General features: G+C 31.1%; 3 protein-coding genes across 3 annotated transcripts; 2 read left to right on the top strand and 1 right to left on the bottom strand.

Moving 5' to 3' along the window:
* Nucleotides 1-353: 353 nt before the first annotated feature.
* LOC133312236 (uncharacterized) lies at nt 354-1,169 on the bottom strand. Its single transcript, XM_061513413.1, has 2 exons — nt 1,086-1,169; nt 354-980 (listed from the first exon to the last, which is right to left on the bottom strand). The coding sequence occupies exons 1-2, from the start codon at nt 1,167-1,169 to the stop codon at nt 354-356; spliced, it is 711 nt and encodes a 236-aa protein (XP_061369397.1).
* A 978-nt stretch (nt 1,170-2,147) lies between these two features.
* On the top strand, nt 2,148-4,756 carry LOC133312235 (ubiquitin C-terminal hydrolase 12-like). The gene is made up of 5 exons (XM_061513412.1): nt 2,148-2,158; nt 2,918-3,084; nt 3,544-3,799; nt 4,446-4,577; nt 4,753-4,756. The coding sequence occupies exons 1-5, from the start codon at nt 2,148-2,150 to the stop codon at nt 4,754-4,756; spliced, it is 570 nt and encodes a 189-aa protein (XP_061369396.1).
* A 6,961-nt stretch (nt 4,757-11,717) lies between these two features.
* LOC133312234 (uncharacterized) lies at nt 11,718-14,320 on the top strand. Its single transcript, XM_061513410.1, has 5 exons — nt 11,718-11,996; nt 12,171-12,340; nt 12,624-12,903; nt 13,368-13,531; nt 14,160-14,320. The coding sequence occupies exons 1-5, from the start codon at nt 11,719-11,721 to the stop codon at nt 14,318-14,320; spliced, it is 1,053 nt and encodes a 350-aa protein (XP_061369394.1). The 5' UTR covers nt 11,718.
* The last annotated feature ends 768 nt before the right edge of the window (nt 14,321-15,088 follow it).

Here is a 15,088-nt window from a genome sequence, read left to right as displayed (position 1 = left end):
AAACTAATATGATCAGTGGCTCCAATATCAAGAAGTCATCTGTATGTTGGGCTACCTGATGTATTGGCATTCAGTGTTGTTGTCTGTACCGAATTAGTTGAACTGATAGGTGTCTCTATGCTGATCGAGCCCTGTTTGTATGAGCTATTCAAAAGATTCTGATATTCCTCGTGTGATATAGTGATGTTACTTTCTTGCATTCTTTCTTCATTATGTGCTTCACCATGGCTATCTTGTGCAGAGTAATTTGCAGCATTTCTGGTTTTGTATCCAGGTGGGAATCCATGTTTCTTGTAGCATGTATCGATGGTGTGGTTTGTTCTTCCACAATGAGTGCACATTTTCATGTTGTTTCAACGTCCTCTTCCAAAAATATTGGAAGATCCACGTCCTCTTCCTTGCATATAATTTCCTCTCTGAACATTGTCTACTGTGCTAAGAAACACTTTTGGATTAACAGTCAATTGATTTAGGCTAGATTCACATTGAATATGCCTTTCTTGCTGAACAACCAGGGAAAACACTCTGTTGATATCTGGCATTGGATTGATCATCATCACTTGGGATCTTACATGAGCATATTGCTCATTAAGATCTTTGAGAAATCTCACTATACAATCTTGTTCTTTATATTCACGCATCAACCTGTAACCATTACATGAATAGTGCACTGTACAACTACATGATGGTGATGGCCTTAAATTGTAAAGCTCATCCCACATGATTTTCAAATCTGTGAAATAATCAGTTACAGATTTATCACCTTCCTGCATAAGATACATTTCTTCATGTAGATCAGATATTTTGAAGATATCTGAATGAGAGAATCGTGCTTTGAGATTTCTCCACGCATCCTTTGCTTGATCAATCCAAAGAATGGATCTTGCTATGCTACTATTGATGGAACGATGAATCCATGCTAAAACAATGGTATTACACCGCTCCCATGCTGGAAAAGTTGGATCATTAGCATCAGGTTTCTATATTGTACCATTAACGAAACCAATTTTATTTTTTGATAGAAATGCCATGCTCATAGATCTTGCCCAAGAATGATAATTGGTTGGATCTAAGGGTGGAGTTACTAACACTAAAGCTGGACTTTCATTAGAATGTAAAAAGAAAGGGTTACTGAGATTTGTGTGATGATCTGGAAGAGGAATAGCCATGATGAAAGAATGAAAGCAAGAGAAGAAAAGAGATTGCAGCGGAATACTTGGTTACTAGAGTCCAAATAGCTCTGATACCATATTACAAAAGTGAACTAACTTCATATCAGAAGCAAGGAAGAAGAAGAGAGAAAATAGAAAACTAATTCTCATTGATTGGTAAGAAAAAATTACAAAGATTACAGAGAAGACTTAAGCTTCTACTATTTATACACGAAAGTTAACGATAAAGAAATTAACTAACTTGATTCTGTAACTAACTAAACTGTCATAGTAGAAAAACTCTAAGTGACAATTACTACTGGATATTGGGCTCACTGGGCTCACTATTGGTGGGCTGACTGTTGTTGATTTGTAACAAAATCGAAGTGAATTTTATTGCGTTCCTTACTTTCACTTGAATTGGCAACTAACTTTGAAAAGTGTGTTTTTTTGTCTCCACATTCGAGCTAAAAAACGAAAAGGTTGTGTTCTAATAAATTTTAAATTTGAATTATTGATTTCTTCATCTAGCATTAGCAATTAAAATTGATTATTTTCTATGAATAAATCAATATTTTATAGATTTTGTATGAGCAAGTGCCTAACTATTATGCGGGAACAGTGGCAGACCAAAACTTTTTATGATAGGGGTCTAAAATAAATATCAAAATTACTTAATAAAAAAGATTAATTATTACAAATATTTTTTAGCAAATGCCCAACTATTAAGTTCAGAAAGAGACTATTCTCGGGTGCCACTCTCCCTTTATCTGGATAGTGCATTCCCGTAGCCAAGTATTGAAAAGTGAGTCAATTACTTGAAAAATGTGAATGTCGCTTTGCTTTCTATGCATGAATGCGTTAGTTAAGCTATGTATTACGAGACTAATTCAGAGAATGCATGCGTGGCTGGCTAGCGTCTATGAAGATTTTATAAGAACCACAAGCCAGATTAAAACACTCTTATTTCTTGCAACTAAAATTCCTTCATCATTCATGGATATGATGTATGTTGGACCCATGAAAGTTGTAGCTTATACTTTATCACTCTTTATATCTATGAAGTATTGACACTTCAAAAATCCTGACGTGTCGTGTCTGACACTCACCGACACTTCAAAAATCCTGACGTGTCGTGTCTGACACTTTTCGACACTCACCGACACTCTGACACTCTAATACTCGTTGCAAAGACTTAAAAAAGATTCAAAGGTTACGTTGCGTTGCATTTTGAGTTCCTACTATTAGATTCGTTAGATTACGATTATAATTTTATTGACTTTAATATAAACAATTGGGATATCTTATGTCTCACCTTGGGATTCTAACTCCCTGGGAGACCGCCCCAGATACTATAAGTGGTAACCACCACATCGTCATACGCTGACATTGCCAGGCACAGGGGCTGCATCACTGCTATCATAGCAGTGTCAATCACCCCTAACTGATCCCAAGGAGGGTTGACCCCCTCTCACCAAGCCACACAGGATCAACGTCTCTTTCCCCAACACCCATTTCCACACACAAGGAGAGGCATCTTATGTATCGTTATTCTGCCCATATTCCTTGAGTCACATACACACATTCCCCCCCATTATCATACATTAGCATTCATACTTGAGACAGTGCCTCCTAACTTGATCTTTATCTATGCTAGAGGTATAACCCATACAGTGACTCCATCCCAGAAAGAAACATAGCGGGCTTATAGATTCCAATGGTACACATATATTCAATCTGAATATGCTCAATGGATGTGAATGAAGATGGCTATCTATATACCCAACTGGGAACATAAAAAGAGATGGGCAAAATCATGTTTCTATTTATTTGGTGCTTATGGATCCAAGTTCTTCACTTGATTGGGAGGTCAACGCCATTGTAAATTTCTCTGTATATAATTTTCTCAATGACAAGTACGTTATCACTCAAGGTACGAGATCATCTTCTATACGACAGTAGTATGTGCATCTGCAATTAAGAAAAAGACAAGTGGACTAAAAATTATTTTTTTTCTTTTCTCTGTACCGACAACACAGCTTATTGCTCCATTTTCATTGGCTGGTTGCATGGAGTGTATTGTGCAACCGCTGCACCATAGATATTTCCCTCAAGGTACAATTGTAGTTCCGTACTTACAAGCTTATTATTATATTACATTTTGTATAGCTAACTTGTAATATTCATTAATTTCTTTGATATTGCATTCCACTTTTACGCTGTGTTGTTGACTTCTAAGTTGTATAAATATTTTTGTTATTCTTTGGTCACTTGTTATGACCGAACAGGTAAAACTTCTTTTCTATGCCATATTCCGAAATAAATGAATTGCCTAATTAAATTTTTATTATGTTATCTAATATTACGTATTTGTTGTTTGAAATGCATGCAGATGCAACTAGAAGGCATTTCAATGCCCTGAAAACTGAGTGGGGTCTCCCAAAATTTATTGACCTCGACATAGTTAATGATCCTTCAAATGGTTATCAGATTCACGATACATATGCGTTTGGAGTAGAGGTTTTTGTTGGCAAGACCATGAATAAAGGCGATTGCTTATCAATGATACATGGACCTGTCACTCATTATCATAGTTGGAAATTTGACAACTTTTCAATCGCTCGTTCAGATATGTATGAGTCTATATCGTTTGTCGGTGGAGACTAAAAATGGTATATTTATATGGAAAAAAGAAATATCAAGGACATAAACTTGTATTATTTCAGTGACTTACACAAAATCTTACGGGTAAGATTTTGTGTAAATCTGAAGAAAAAAAATTTCTCTCCTCGATTACATTATTAACGTGTAAAGAGAAAAAAGAGAACAACTTTTCAGATTTACATAAAGTTTTACTAATAAGACTTTGTGTAAGTCAGTAAAAATACACAAATTTGTTTCACCAAAAAAGTACACAAATTTGTATCCTTTTAAAGAATATCCACTAAACAATATTTATATACATACAGACAAACTTATAGATGCTTCTAACTTTCTCAAAGAATGTTCGAATTAGTACTCGAAACTATACGAGATATTAAGTTGAATTTTTAGAGATAGTGCTTTTTTTACAACAATTTGTTTCTTTATAATATAAATTAGTAATCAATTCAAGAACCAAATTGATATCTAAATATATTGAAATTAGAATAAATTGATGTTTATTTGAACGTTAAAGGATCAAATTAATGTACAAAATCTTTTGAGTAACAATTTAATATGTCTGTGTATCAATTAATTTGAATATTTATTCTTTGGCTGATTTGCCCTTCATTTTTATTTTTATTTTTGCAGGAAGCTTATTTTATATCCTAATGGAGTCGTTGAAGGAAAGGGCATTAGTATCTCATTATTTTTAACCGTGGAGGTCTCAACTCTCCCTCTCAATGAGAATATCTTTGGTATTACAAATGTATCAAAAATTCGGTGCATTTTTCACTTATTTTGTGACACGTGTCTTACTTTATATCAAACTAGTATATTACCTGTGCGATGCACGGAGAAAAAAGATCAAAAATTTTGTCGTCCGCTGTGGTTGGTTAATCGCACTGCAAACATTATATTTACAAAAAACTGTGTTGTTATTTTGTTCTATATTCAGGTAAAAAAATTTCAGCATTGACACAGAGCTTTGCAAATATCAACCACAAACAAAAATCTGTTATTCAGAGGAATAATTAATTTTGCATACAACCATCATAATACACCATAATACGTTATAATACACCATATTAACATGAGAAAGAGATATAAAAAAAAATGCGTACAAATCATTGTTAACTGTAACATTAATCAACAAAATCAAGGTAACAATAACACCAAGCAAATATGGATTTAAAATATCAGCTTTTACCTATAATATAAAAACGCTATTCATTCGGTGTCATTTCTTAGCAATCATTGGAGGGATGAGTTCAACACTTACTAAATATGTCATTTCTTGTGTGATTTTCGTTCCTTGTGCCTACGATACATAAGGCAAAAACTAATTAAATAAGTAACACTAATATGTTAACACCCAAAAGTCATAATATCAGCAAAAAAAAAAAATTTGGATTAAATTTTTTTAAGGACCAAAAAAAAAGTTGTCTGAACGGGATTTGAATGCAACTTAATCAAATAAGCATGTATAAGTCATATTTTTTTGCTTACATTGCAACAAATGCATATGAACAAAATAAAAGCAACTACACTAATCTTTGAGATAGACTTTCATTTATTGCAATCACATTTAAAAAATAATAATAAATAATTATTATTTGCAAGGATTTGTGTCGTTAGTATTTGAAATTTTACAAATTTGTATTTACAAAAATAAAAATCAGATTTACGAATTTAATTATAAAAGAAGAAGGATGAAATTTTAATTTAATTATAAAAATGTGATTGTGGGTCGGCCCTCCAGGCCGAGTCCAGTTGGCCACCTCTAACTATCAGCATGTAAAAGGTTTTTATATTTATCCACACAAAAAAAAAAATTATAGTTGCGTCTAGGTTTTTATATTTTATCTCAGAGATTAACTTTCATTTACTACAATCAGATTTATAAAATAATAATAAATAATTATTTTTTTTGCAAGCATTTGTGTCGCTAGTCTTTGAAATTTCACAAATTTATATTTACAAAAATTGAAATCAGATTTAGTAATTTAATTATAAAAGAAGAAGGATAAATTTTAGTTGAATTATAAAAATATATTAGCAGGCCGGTGCTCCGAGCCGAGCCCAGTTTTTCATCTCTAACTGTCAGCATTTTATATAAATAATTTTTTTTTGCAAGAATTAGTGTCGTTAGTGTTTGAAATTTCACAAATTTGTATTTACAAAAATTGAAATCAGATTTAGTAAATTAATTATAAAAGAAGAAGGATAGAATTTCAGTTGAATTATAAAAATATATTAGCGGGCCGGCCCTACGGGCCGAGCCCAGTTTTTCACCTCTAACTGTCAACATTTTATATAAATAAATTTTTTTTTGCAAGGATTAGTTCGTTAGTCTTTGAAATTTCACAAATTTGTATTTACAAAAATTGAAATCAGATTTAATAATTTAATTATAAAAGAAGAAAAATAAAATTTCAATTGAATTATAAAAATATATTGGCGGGCCGGCCCTCCAGGCCGAGCCCAGATTTTCACCTCTAACTGTCAGTATTTTATAAAAATAATTATTTTTTGCAAGTATTTGTGTTAATTACACTCTTGCAATAAAAAAATGAAAGTTTAATTTCTTTCTTATATACTAAATTAAAATTTTCATTTTTATAGTTCTTAAATTTTAATAATTTTTTTTTACAGAATGACAGACGTCATTTTTTATTTAAATTTAAAATTTAAAACCTTTTATATTAATTATACATATTTTTTATATAATTTTTTTCTATTTTATTTTATGATTTTTATATATATTTTTAATTGGTTAGAAATGTATATTTAAAAATTTTAGGTTAAATATTTTTTTAAAAAATACATTATACATGTGTATTTAAAATTTTTATGTTAAAATTTTAATTTAGTTTTAGTAAAGTATAAATTATGCCATTTCTTATTTTTTCTTTTAAATTTTAAATTTTAAATAATTTTTATCGACTATAAATGTATTTTTATAAATTTAAATATTTTATTGTTTAATCTATAATTTTATATTAAATTCAAATTTATTGTATATATTCTTTTTCATTCCATAAATATTAAATGATGAACTCTTTTCCCACATATCAAGTTCACATAATTTTTCATTTAATTTATTTACAAATTTTGAATTTATTTTACAATATAAATATTTTTGTTATTTTACAATTTTTTTTAATATTTTTGTTTTTTAATGCATCATTAATAGGGCTAACAATTATCCATGCAAAAAATAGTGGGATATACAACAAAAGAAATGTAGATGTCTTTTTACTCATAATAAACAACAAAAGAAAAGTAGTAGAACATTAAATGAGTTGTCTGCCACACAAAATTTTCTAAAAGTTTTCTCATCATTACAAAGTTAAAAATTCAAAACCAAAATTCAAATTTAAACATAAATTCAAAATTTAGAAGAGTTGAAATCCAAAATTTGAAATCAATTCAGAATTCGAATTTCAAAAGACTGAGCAATTCCAATGCAGAAAGCATTTAAAAGAGCTGAGTAATTTCAATGTACAAATCAGTGGGACATTGAATGAGTTGTCTGCCACGATAAATGATTAAATTAATTTTTCTTGGATTTTTTATTTCGATTTTTAAAAGAAATTATTATTTATTTAAATTTTTATTTCCAAATCCTTTCCCACCGTTACAATTTGAAATTCAAAATTTGAAATCAATTTAGAATTCGAATTTCAAAAGAGTGAGCAATTCCAATGTAGAAAGCATTTAAAAGAGCTGAGTAATTCCAATTCAAAATTTGAAACCATTTCAAAATTCGAATTTTAGATCAGATGAGCAATTTCAATGTAAAAAGCAATTAAAACAGCTAAGTCATTCCATTTCAAAATTTGAAATTTTTAGATCAGATGAACAATTAAAACAGCTGAGTCATTCCATTTCAAAATTCAAATTTTAGATCAGATGAGTCATTCCAATTAAATGAGCAATCAAAATTCGAATTTCAAAATTCTAATGTAAAAAGAAATTAAATCAGCTGACCAATTCCAATGTGATGGGCAGTGGGACATTCAATTCCTTGTCTGCCACCACAAATGGTCATTAAATTATTCGATTTAAAAATTAAAATTTGATTTTTAAAAGAATTTTTTTTTTCAATTTACCCAATAAAGTAAGTTTGTATATGCCATGTAGTGTGAATACAATTTGTAGAATTAATCAGGGAGTGACACTTAGCAAAACTTTCTAACATTGAACTCTCCTTTATATATATAAGATTATTCTCTCTCCTAATTTTAAAATAAATTATTTATTATGAATTTGACAAAAATAAAACACGTGTTACAATACGAATGAAAGATGCACCGAATCAAACCTGCTCTCCTATTTCGTTTCAGTAGTGGGAAATTTTCCGCAATGAGCGAAAGCCGCGAGACAACTCTCTCTAAGGAACTCGGCAAAATAGCCCCCTACCGGTTGACCCTTTAGCTTTTCCAGCGATACGAACTTATCACATATCCACCCAATTTATTTACTTTTCTTAAAATGATGGAAAAAAGAATTAGCACCAAAGAAATTTTCCCTCCCAACACTAAACTAGTTGTGGATTACAGTATGCGTGCAAAAGACCAAATCAGTAGGCAGCATGTTCAACAAAAATGTGCGGCCATGTTATGTTTTCCTGTAGACGCAAATTTAGGAGAGAGAGAACAAAACACCTGTGGACCCTAACTAATTTTATGTCTGCAGAAAAAATAAATTTTTTCCTATTTCATGATATATATATATATATATATCTACATTTATAGTATCCTTATTTTTATAATTATTTTCTTCTATATTTTTTTTTCTTTTTTGGTAAGAAAATACCTATTTCCAATTTATTGAAAATACATTAAGACTAGTCTCGAGTAGGGGTGTTCATCAACCGATCCAAACCGATTCAAACTGCGGTGACCGAACTGAAAAATCGATAACCGAATAAATCGAAAATCGAAAAACTGAAAACCGAATAAAAACCGCAAATTTTAATTGGATTGGATCGGTTTTTGGATTGGTAGATGAAAACCGATCCAATCCAAACCGATCAAATATATTAATTTTTCTCTACAACTTGAGTCTTTCCTCAATCATAGTCTAAAAATTTCTAAACTCAATACCCATCAACTAAACCCAAGAAAAAACCTAATCACATATCATCAACAAAATTTCATTTATGTAGAATTTCATATCTCATAGTCCAAAAAAAAACTATATTATCTGATACTTTTATATTTTAAAAAAATATTACAAAACCAATATATACAAAAAATGTTATTTGCATAATAATAATGAAATAAATTTTAGAATTTTCAAAAAATTAAAAATCAATCCAATCCAAACCGAAAAAAATTGGATTGGATTGGATTGGATCGGATTTGAAAAAAAATTCAAACCGAATGGATGATTACATGATCAAACCGAAAAGATTGAATCAGATGCTTTTTGCTTCCAAAACCGATCTAATTCAGACCTCGAACACCCTAGTCTCGGGTGCCTCTCTCCCTTTATCTGGATAGAGCATTCCAAAAGCCAAGTCTCAAAAAATGTCAGTGTCGGTTTGCCTTCTATGCTTGAATGCCTTCTATGCTTGAATGCGTTAGTTAAGCTGTGTATTACGATACTAATTTAATTAGCAAGTGAGAGAATGCATGCGTGGGTGGCTACTGGCTACTGACTAGCGTCTTTCAAGAACTTATAATAACCAGTCGAAAGTTCTGTTGACTCTTTGGCCAGATGGGAGGTATTTAACCCTGTAATTTTTCTACCTAGTATTCGATTCTCGATTTTTCCCGCAAAAATATTATAATAATAATTCACTAATCATTAATTAAAAAAAATATTGTTTATAAAAAAAAAATTAAATATTAATCAACATATTTTTACTATAATAAAATTATTATTATACAATAAAAATAATAATATGCAGTAAAAAATTTGTAATTTTGTTACATTAAAAACAGTAATAAACAAGGAATAAATTTGCTACAATAAAAATAGTAATAAATAGGGAATAATTACTATGTATCTAAATAGTAATTTTGTTACATTAAAATCATAATTTTGTAATTTTACAGTAATTTTGTAATTATGTTTTTACATAATATTTAGTGATTAATTAATGAGTAATGTTTAGTATTTTAACCAATAAAAAAAAAGGAATGAGTGAAAAGTTAAAATGATGCCATTTAATATAAAAATTGGTCCACCAGGACTTAAACTTGCTAGGTCCTTTACGGTATTAAATAGCCTCTATTAATAAATATGGAGAGAATTAATAAAATACCGAGAATCATATATCATATAAGAAAATTAATGGATAAAAACCCACATATAATCAAAGAGCCAAGTTATGTTACTGTGTTTTAAAATCTCACTCCACCCCTGGTTGACGAGATCATCTTTTGTATATCTGTAATAGGTACATCTGTCATTCAGCAAGTGATATTTGGATAAAAAAATATTTTTCTCTTCTTTCCATACAAGATGACAGTCATTTCTCATTTTTTATTTGATAGATGTACTGAGTGAATGGTACAACAGTAGTACCATAGATATTTCCCCGGTTGACCCGGGTCAATCATGACCCCTCCCCTTTGAGAGTTGTGGTCACAAGTTAGACCCTATATGCACATCGACTCCTTCGACTCCTAAAACCCAGCTGAGTTTCAGTGACTCCAGGGTCAAAGAGAGTCACTGCATTTTTTATTTTTTTTTTAAAATTCATGAAACAACGTCGTTTTATTAGAAAAAATAAAATAAAAATGCTTACAAACCTAATTCTAATCGTTCTCTTTTCTCCCAGCAACCTAGACGTCTTCAATCTTCACCTCGCTGCCGTGAATCTTCTAGAAAAGGTAAGAATTTTACCCATTCGAATGAAATCTTTATGGTCGTCGATGGAAAACAAAAACTCGTTCTTACTTCCTTTAAATTTTTCTTTGGCAGAGACCTTGTCAAAAGAGGCGGGTCAGCGTAGTGACCCGTTAGAATATGTGTTTTATACTTTGGTATCTTGATACTTTAATTAGGTTATGTAATATTGATTATTGACTTGTAATTATAATTGGTGAATTATGTTTAATATATTTTAAATATTTGATGATTGGTGACTTATTTTTTAATATTTTCATATAAGATATATATATATATATATTATTTATATTTATATTTTTTTAATATATAAAATCAGAGTGCAGGTTGGTGAGAGATCCAACTACTAAGGAACAAGTAGAATATTATGAATTTACATTGCTCCAATCTATCACGCCATAATAGCACCACCTAGCTTCGCTGCATCGGGATAGCAGTAGCACATATCTTTTGATAGTGATCGTGATAGGGATAATGAAACCAGTGATCGTGATCGTGATCGTGATCGTGATAGTGATAGAGTTCAACATAATAACCCTCGGTCAAACCCGTAATCCCATAACTTCTGATCTCGTCCGGCCCTGCCCCATTTTTAAACACTCTTCTGTTAGGTACGTGTGACCAACAAAGTTTGTGGTGCATCTTCTTTATTTTAGTGGTGGGCCCCACTTGCCCCCAATTGCCCACTTAAATTGAAAAGAAAAGAAAGAGAGCATCCGAGAAAAGCACCGGCAGGCTTGCGCGAAAGAAAGAAAAAAGAGTGAGAGGGGGCAGCGCGGAGAGAGAGAACAAAAGAGAGGAGAGTAAAGAAGATGTTTGTTCTTCGGCGAATCCAAACTTAGTCGGAAGGAGCTCAGATTTTGGGTTATGTAGAACGTCTTGTGTGCCATTTATGTTTCACTGTTGTTATTGGTTTCTGAGTTGTCTACTTCAATTTGCACTTGAATATGGTGTTTGGCCCCCAGCTGCACGCCAAAGTTAGAATCTTGGAGAAAACTTCACAAGCCAGATTAAAGCTCTCTTAGTTCTTGCAACTAAAATTCCTTCATCATTCCTGGATATGATGTCTGTTAGACTCATGAAAGGTGTCACTCATTACATAGATTCAAATCTACTGTCTTCTTTTTTTCTTTTCCTTTTCTTTTTCTTAATCGTTAAATCTGATTATGAAATTAAATATAATTTAATTTTGATAACTCTGCAAGTTTACTGGTGTGTTTTAGGAAGAAAAGCTCCACCAAGTCATTACTCACTCAAAATTGAGTCATTCTCATTGCTTTGCAAGGCCTCAATAAATAACTTTGACTCTGAAGAGTTTGAAGCAGGGGGTTACAAATGGTATGCGTGCTTTTTTGCCATCAAATTATCCCTCTCATTTTGCTCATATACGAGTTTAACCTTACTGAACTTCAGAACTGGTTCACAATAATGATAATATTATACGCATTGCTTCAAAGTTAGGACTTAGGACTACCCTTAATTATACTTCACATCTTATGCAAGTGAATGCAGGAGGCTGTCCATATACCCAACTGGGAACATAAAAGGAGATGGGCAAAATCATGTTTCTATTTATTTGGTGCTTATGGATACGCGTTCCTTACCTGTTGGTTGGGAGGTCAACGCCATTATAAATTTCTCTGTATATGATTTTCTCAATGACGAGTACCTTACCACTCAAGGTACAGTTGTAGTTTAGCACTTACAAGCTTGTTATTATTTTACATTTTGTAGCTAACTTGTAGTAATATTCATTAATTTCTTTGATATTGCCTTCCATTTTTATGCTGTGATGTGATGTTGACTTCTAAGTTGTATCAATCTTTCTGTTATTTTTTGGTCACTTGTTATGACAGAATAGTTAAAATTTCTTTTCTTTGTCACATTCCGAAATAATTGGAATTTCTAATTAAATTTTTATTATGTTATCTTATATTACATATTTGTTATTTGAAATGCATGCAGATGCAACTGTAAGACGTTTTCATGTCCTGAAAACTGAGTGGGGTTTTCCAAAATTCATTGATCTTGACACATTTAAGGACCCTTCAAATGGATATTTGATTGACGATACCTGTGCGTTTGGAGTTGAGGTTTTCGTTGTCAGGACCATGAATAAAGGCGATCGCTTATCAATGATACATGGACCTGTCACTCATTCTCATAGTTGGAAATTTAACAACTTTTCGATTGCTAGTTCAGATATCTACGAGTCTGAATTGTTGGTTTGGGGAAACTACAAATGGTATATTTAAGTGCACACTAATTATTCAATTGCTTCTTTCTTAATACCAGCTTCTTGTTAAGTAATGGACAAATTAATGCTTAAAGATATACACGATATTAGGTAGTTTCTTTTTCTTTTCTTTTTTAAGATTTTCATAAGAATTGTATTCTCTTAGTTTAAAACAATATAAGTATCAAATGATTTTTCTTTTAAACGATATGGTTCTTTATAATTTATAGTAATTATCAATTAAAGCACACTAAGTTGATGTCTACTATTGATTAAATTCCTGTTTTTTTTTTTTTTTAAATTTAACAGTATCAAATTAATAGCAAATACAAATCATTATCTTGTGTATCTTTAAAGACTAATTTTAGTATTTGTTCTATCTTGGTATTTTCTTACTGCAAAATGTAAAAGCAGAATATGATTGTTCAAGGGCTAATCTGTTTTTATTATTTGTTTATTTCTTATTTTACCAGGAAGCTCCATTTTTATCCCAATGGACAAGATGAGGGCAAGGGCAACAGTATTTCATTATATTTAGTTTTGGATGTATCAACCCTTTCCCCCAACACTGCATTAGTTGTGGATTTCACTTTGCGCGCAAAAGACCAACTTGGTGGGAAACATGCTGAAGAAAAATGTGAGGCCATGCTTGCTTTCCGAGTTGAACTCTTATAACAATATACATATTACTGTGGTTTATATATAGATATCTGAAATGTCATTAATTAAAAAATATATGTAAATTTACATCAAATCAATTTATATATGTGTATATAATCTTCATTGTTGTTGAAATGTAATTATCCTAAAATTAAAAAAGTATATTTTTTTTAGATGAATAATGTTACTCATTTATCCTCGCAAAATGCAGTTACGGACTTTGTGCTGAAGTAAATCTATTTTCTGTGTTTTGCTCTTCATTTGTAGCTTTGGTGATGGGTTACTATTAAGTATTTGTCTTTTTTTGTAAAGAACCTTCGGGTACACCGTCCAAAAAGCTAGCTCAAAGGGTGAGAGTGACTAAAGTCTTATAAATTTCTCAACACGCCCCCTCACGCAAGAGCCTTTTTGGCTTGAAGCGTGGATTATTCAACAGGCCCAATATTTGGTTTACCTTTTGTGCTTTCACTTTAAAGTGGGGGCGGTGAGGATCGATCATGTAAAGAACTCTGGATACACCACCCAAAAACTAGCTCAAAGGGTGAGAGTGCCCTTGATGTTATAAATTTCTCAACAGTTTTAACGTCGACTGATTTCCCTTGCAGGTTGTAGAAATTATTCCAAATCGAACTCGCATTGGGGGTACCCACAGCTCATGGCTTTGTCTAAATTTATCGAACCACATTTGGGTTTTTTGGTGGATGATAGCTGCATCCTTGAAGCTGAATTGAAAATACTTGGCTTAATTACGCGCCCAATTGATTGACATGGATGTACACGTGTTACGGAATTTCGTTAGTACCATTCCGATGTTAGATACGTTGTTGTTATCCCTGTAAATTTTGATTATAATGAATATTCTCTTTTGATGTTGTTATTGAAGTAAATTTCTTTAATTTTGCACATTCATAATTTGTTATATATAATTTTTTTTTTTTGGGTAATCAAAAAGTAAAATGTATGTTAATATAAAATGGTGGCCGATTTGTTATGATTGCCGTAATATAAAATTATATTTATCCTTTTAAATTACATAACTTATATTCTTTCACTCTCACAAAGAAGTGAGACTCACACCTTTATTTTTTTTTGTCAACTCTTTCTCCTTCTTTATCTATTTCTTTCTCTCTCTCTCTAAATGACATAACTTTACATCCTTTAAAATGACACAACTTTACATCTTTTAAAATGACACACACTTTACCCATAAAATTATTGATGACTTTTTATTTATATATTTAAGTTTTTGAGTTGAATTAATTGCTTGTATGAAAATTAAGATGCCTTGCTATCCCATTTTTTAGTGAAAATAAGTCAGGATAAAATATAACTAAATATGAGGGAGTGTGTTATCCATCACTTATATATTTAAGTGAGATAATCACTTTACAAGATTTCATCATGAAATACAAGCAAACAGACATGTGCCAACTATTAACCTAAGAAAGACACTATTCCATGTCTTAAAAAAAAAGAGAAATTAAATGATGGTAATTCAGTTGGCATTAGAAAATTGAGCAGATAGAAATAAAAG

The sequence above is a fragment of the Gastrolobium bilobum genome, unplaced genomic scaffold (genome assembly GCF_033153095.1).
Source record: "Gastrolobium bilobum isolate Gb01-03AN ecotype WA unplaced genomic scaffold, APGP_CSIRO_Gbil_v1 utg6685, whole genome shotgun sequence".
Classification (NCBI taxonomy): Eukaryota; Viridiplantae; Streptophyta; class Magnoliopsida; order Fabales; family Fabaceae; genus Gastrolobium; species Gastrolobium bilobum.
The sequence above is the reverse complement of the archived record's forward strand: the minus strand, read 5'-3'. Positions and strand labels throughout refer to the sequence as shown.

Bases quoted from the DNA above. Each gene is read 5' to 3' on its own strand.
- LOC133312236 (XM_061513413.1), bottom strand. From the start codon at position 1,169: ATGGCTATTCCTCTTCCAGATCATCACACAAATCTCAGTAACCCTTTC. The intron at 981-1,085 runs GTAACTCCACCC...GGTACAATATAG, and splicing joins AAAGTCCAGCTTTAGTGTTA to AAACCTGATGCTAATGATCC.
- LOC133312235 (XM_061513412.1), top strand. The intron at 3,085-3,543 runs GTACGAGATCAT...AAATGCATGCAG, and splicing joins CAAGTACGTTATCACTCAAG to ATGCAACTAGAAGGCATTTC. The intron at 3,800-4,445 runs GTTTGTCGGTGG...TTATTTTTGCAG, and splicing joins GATATGTATGAGTCTATATC to GAAGCTTATTTTATATCCTA.
- LOC133312234 (XM_061513410.1), top strand. From the start codon at position 11,719: ATGATGTCTGTTAGACTCATGAAAGGTGTCACTCATTACATAGATTCA. The intron at 11,997-12,170 runs GTATGCGTGCTT...AAGTGAATGCAG, and splicing joins GAAGCAGGGGGTTACAAATG to GAGGCTGTCCATATACCCAA. The intron at 12,341-12,623 runs GTACAGTTGTAG...AAATGCATGCAG, and splicing joins CGAGTACCTTACCACTCAAG to ATGCAACTGTAAGACGTTTT.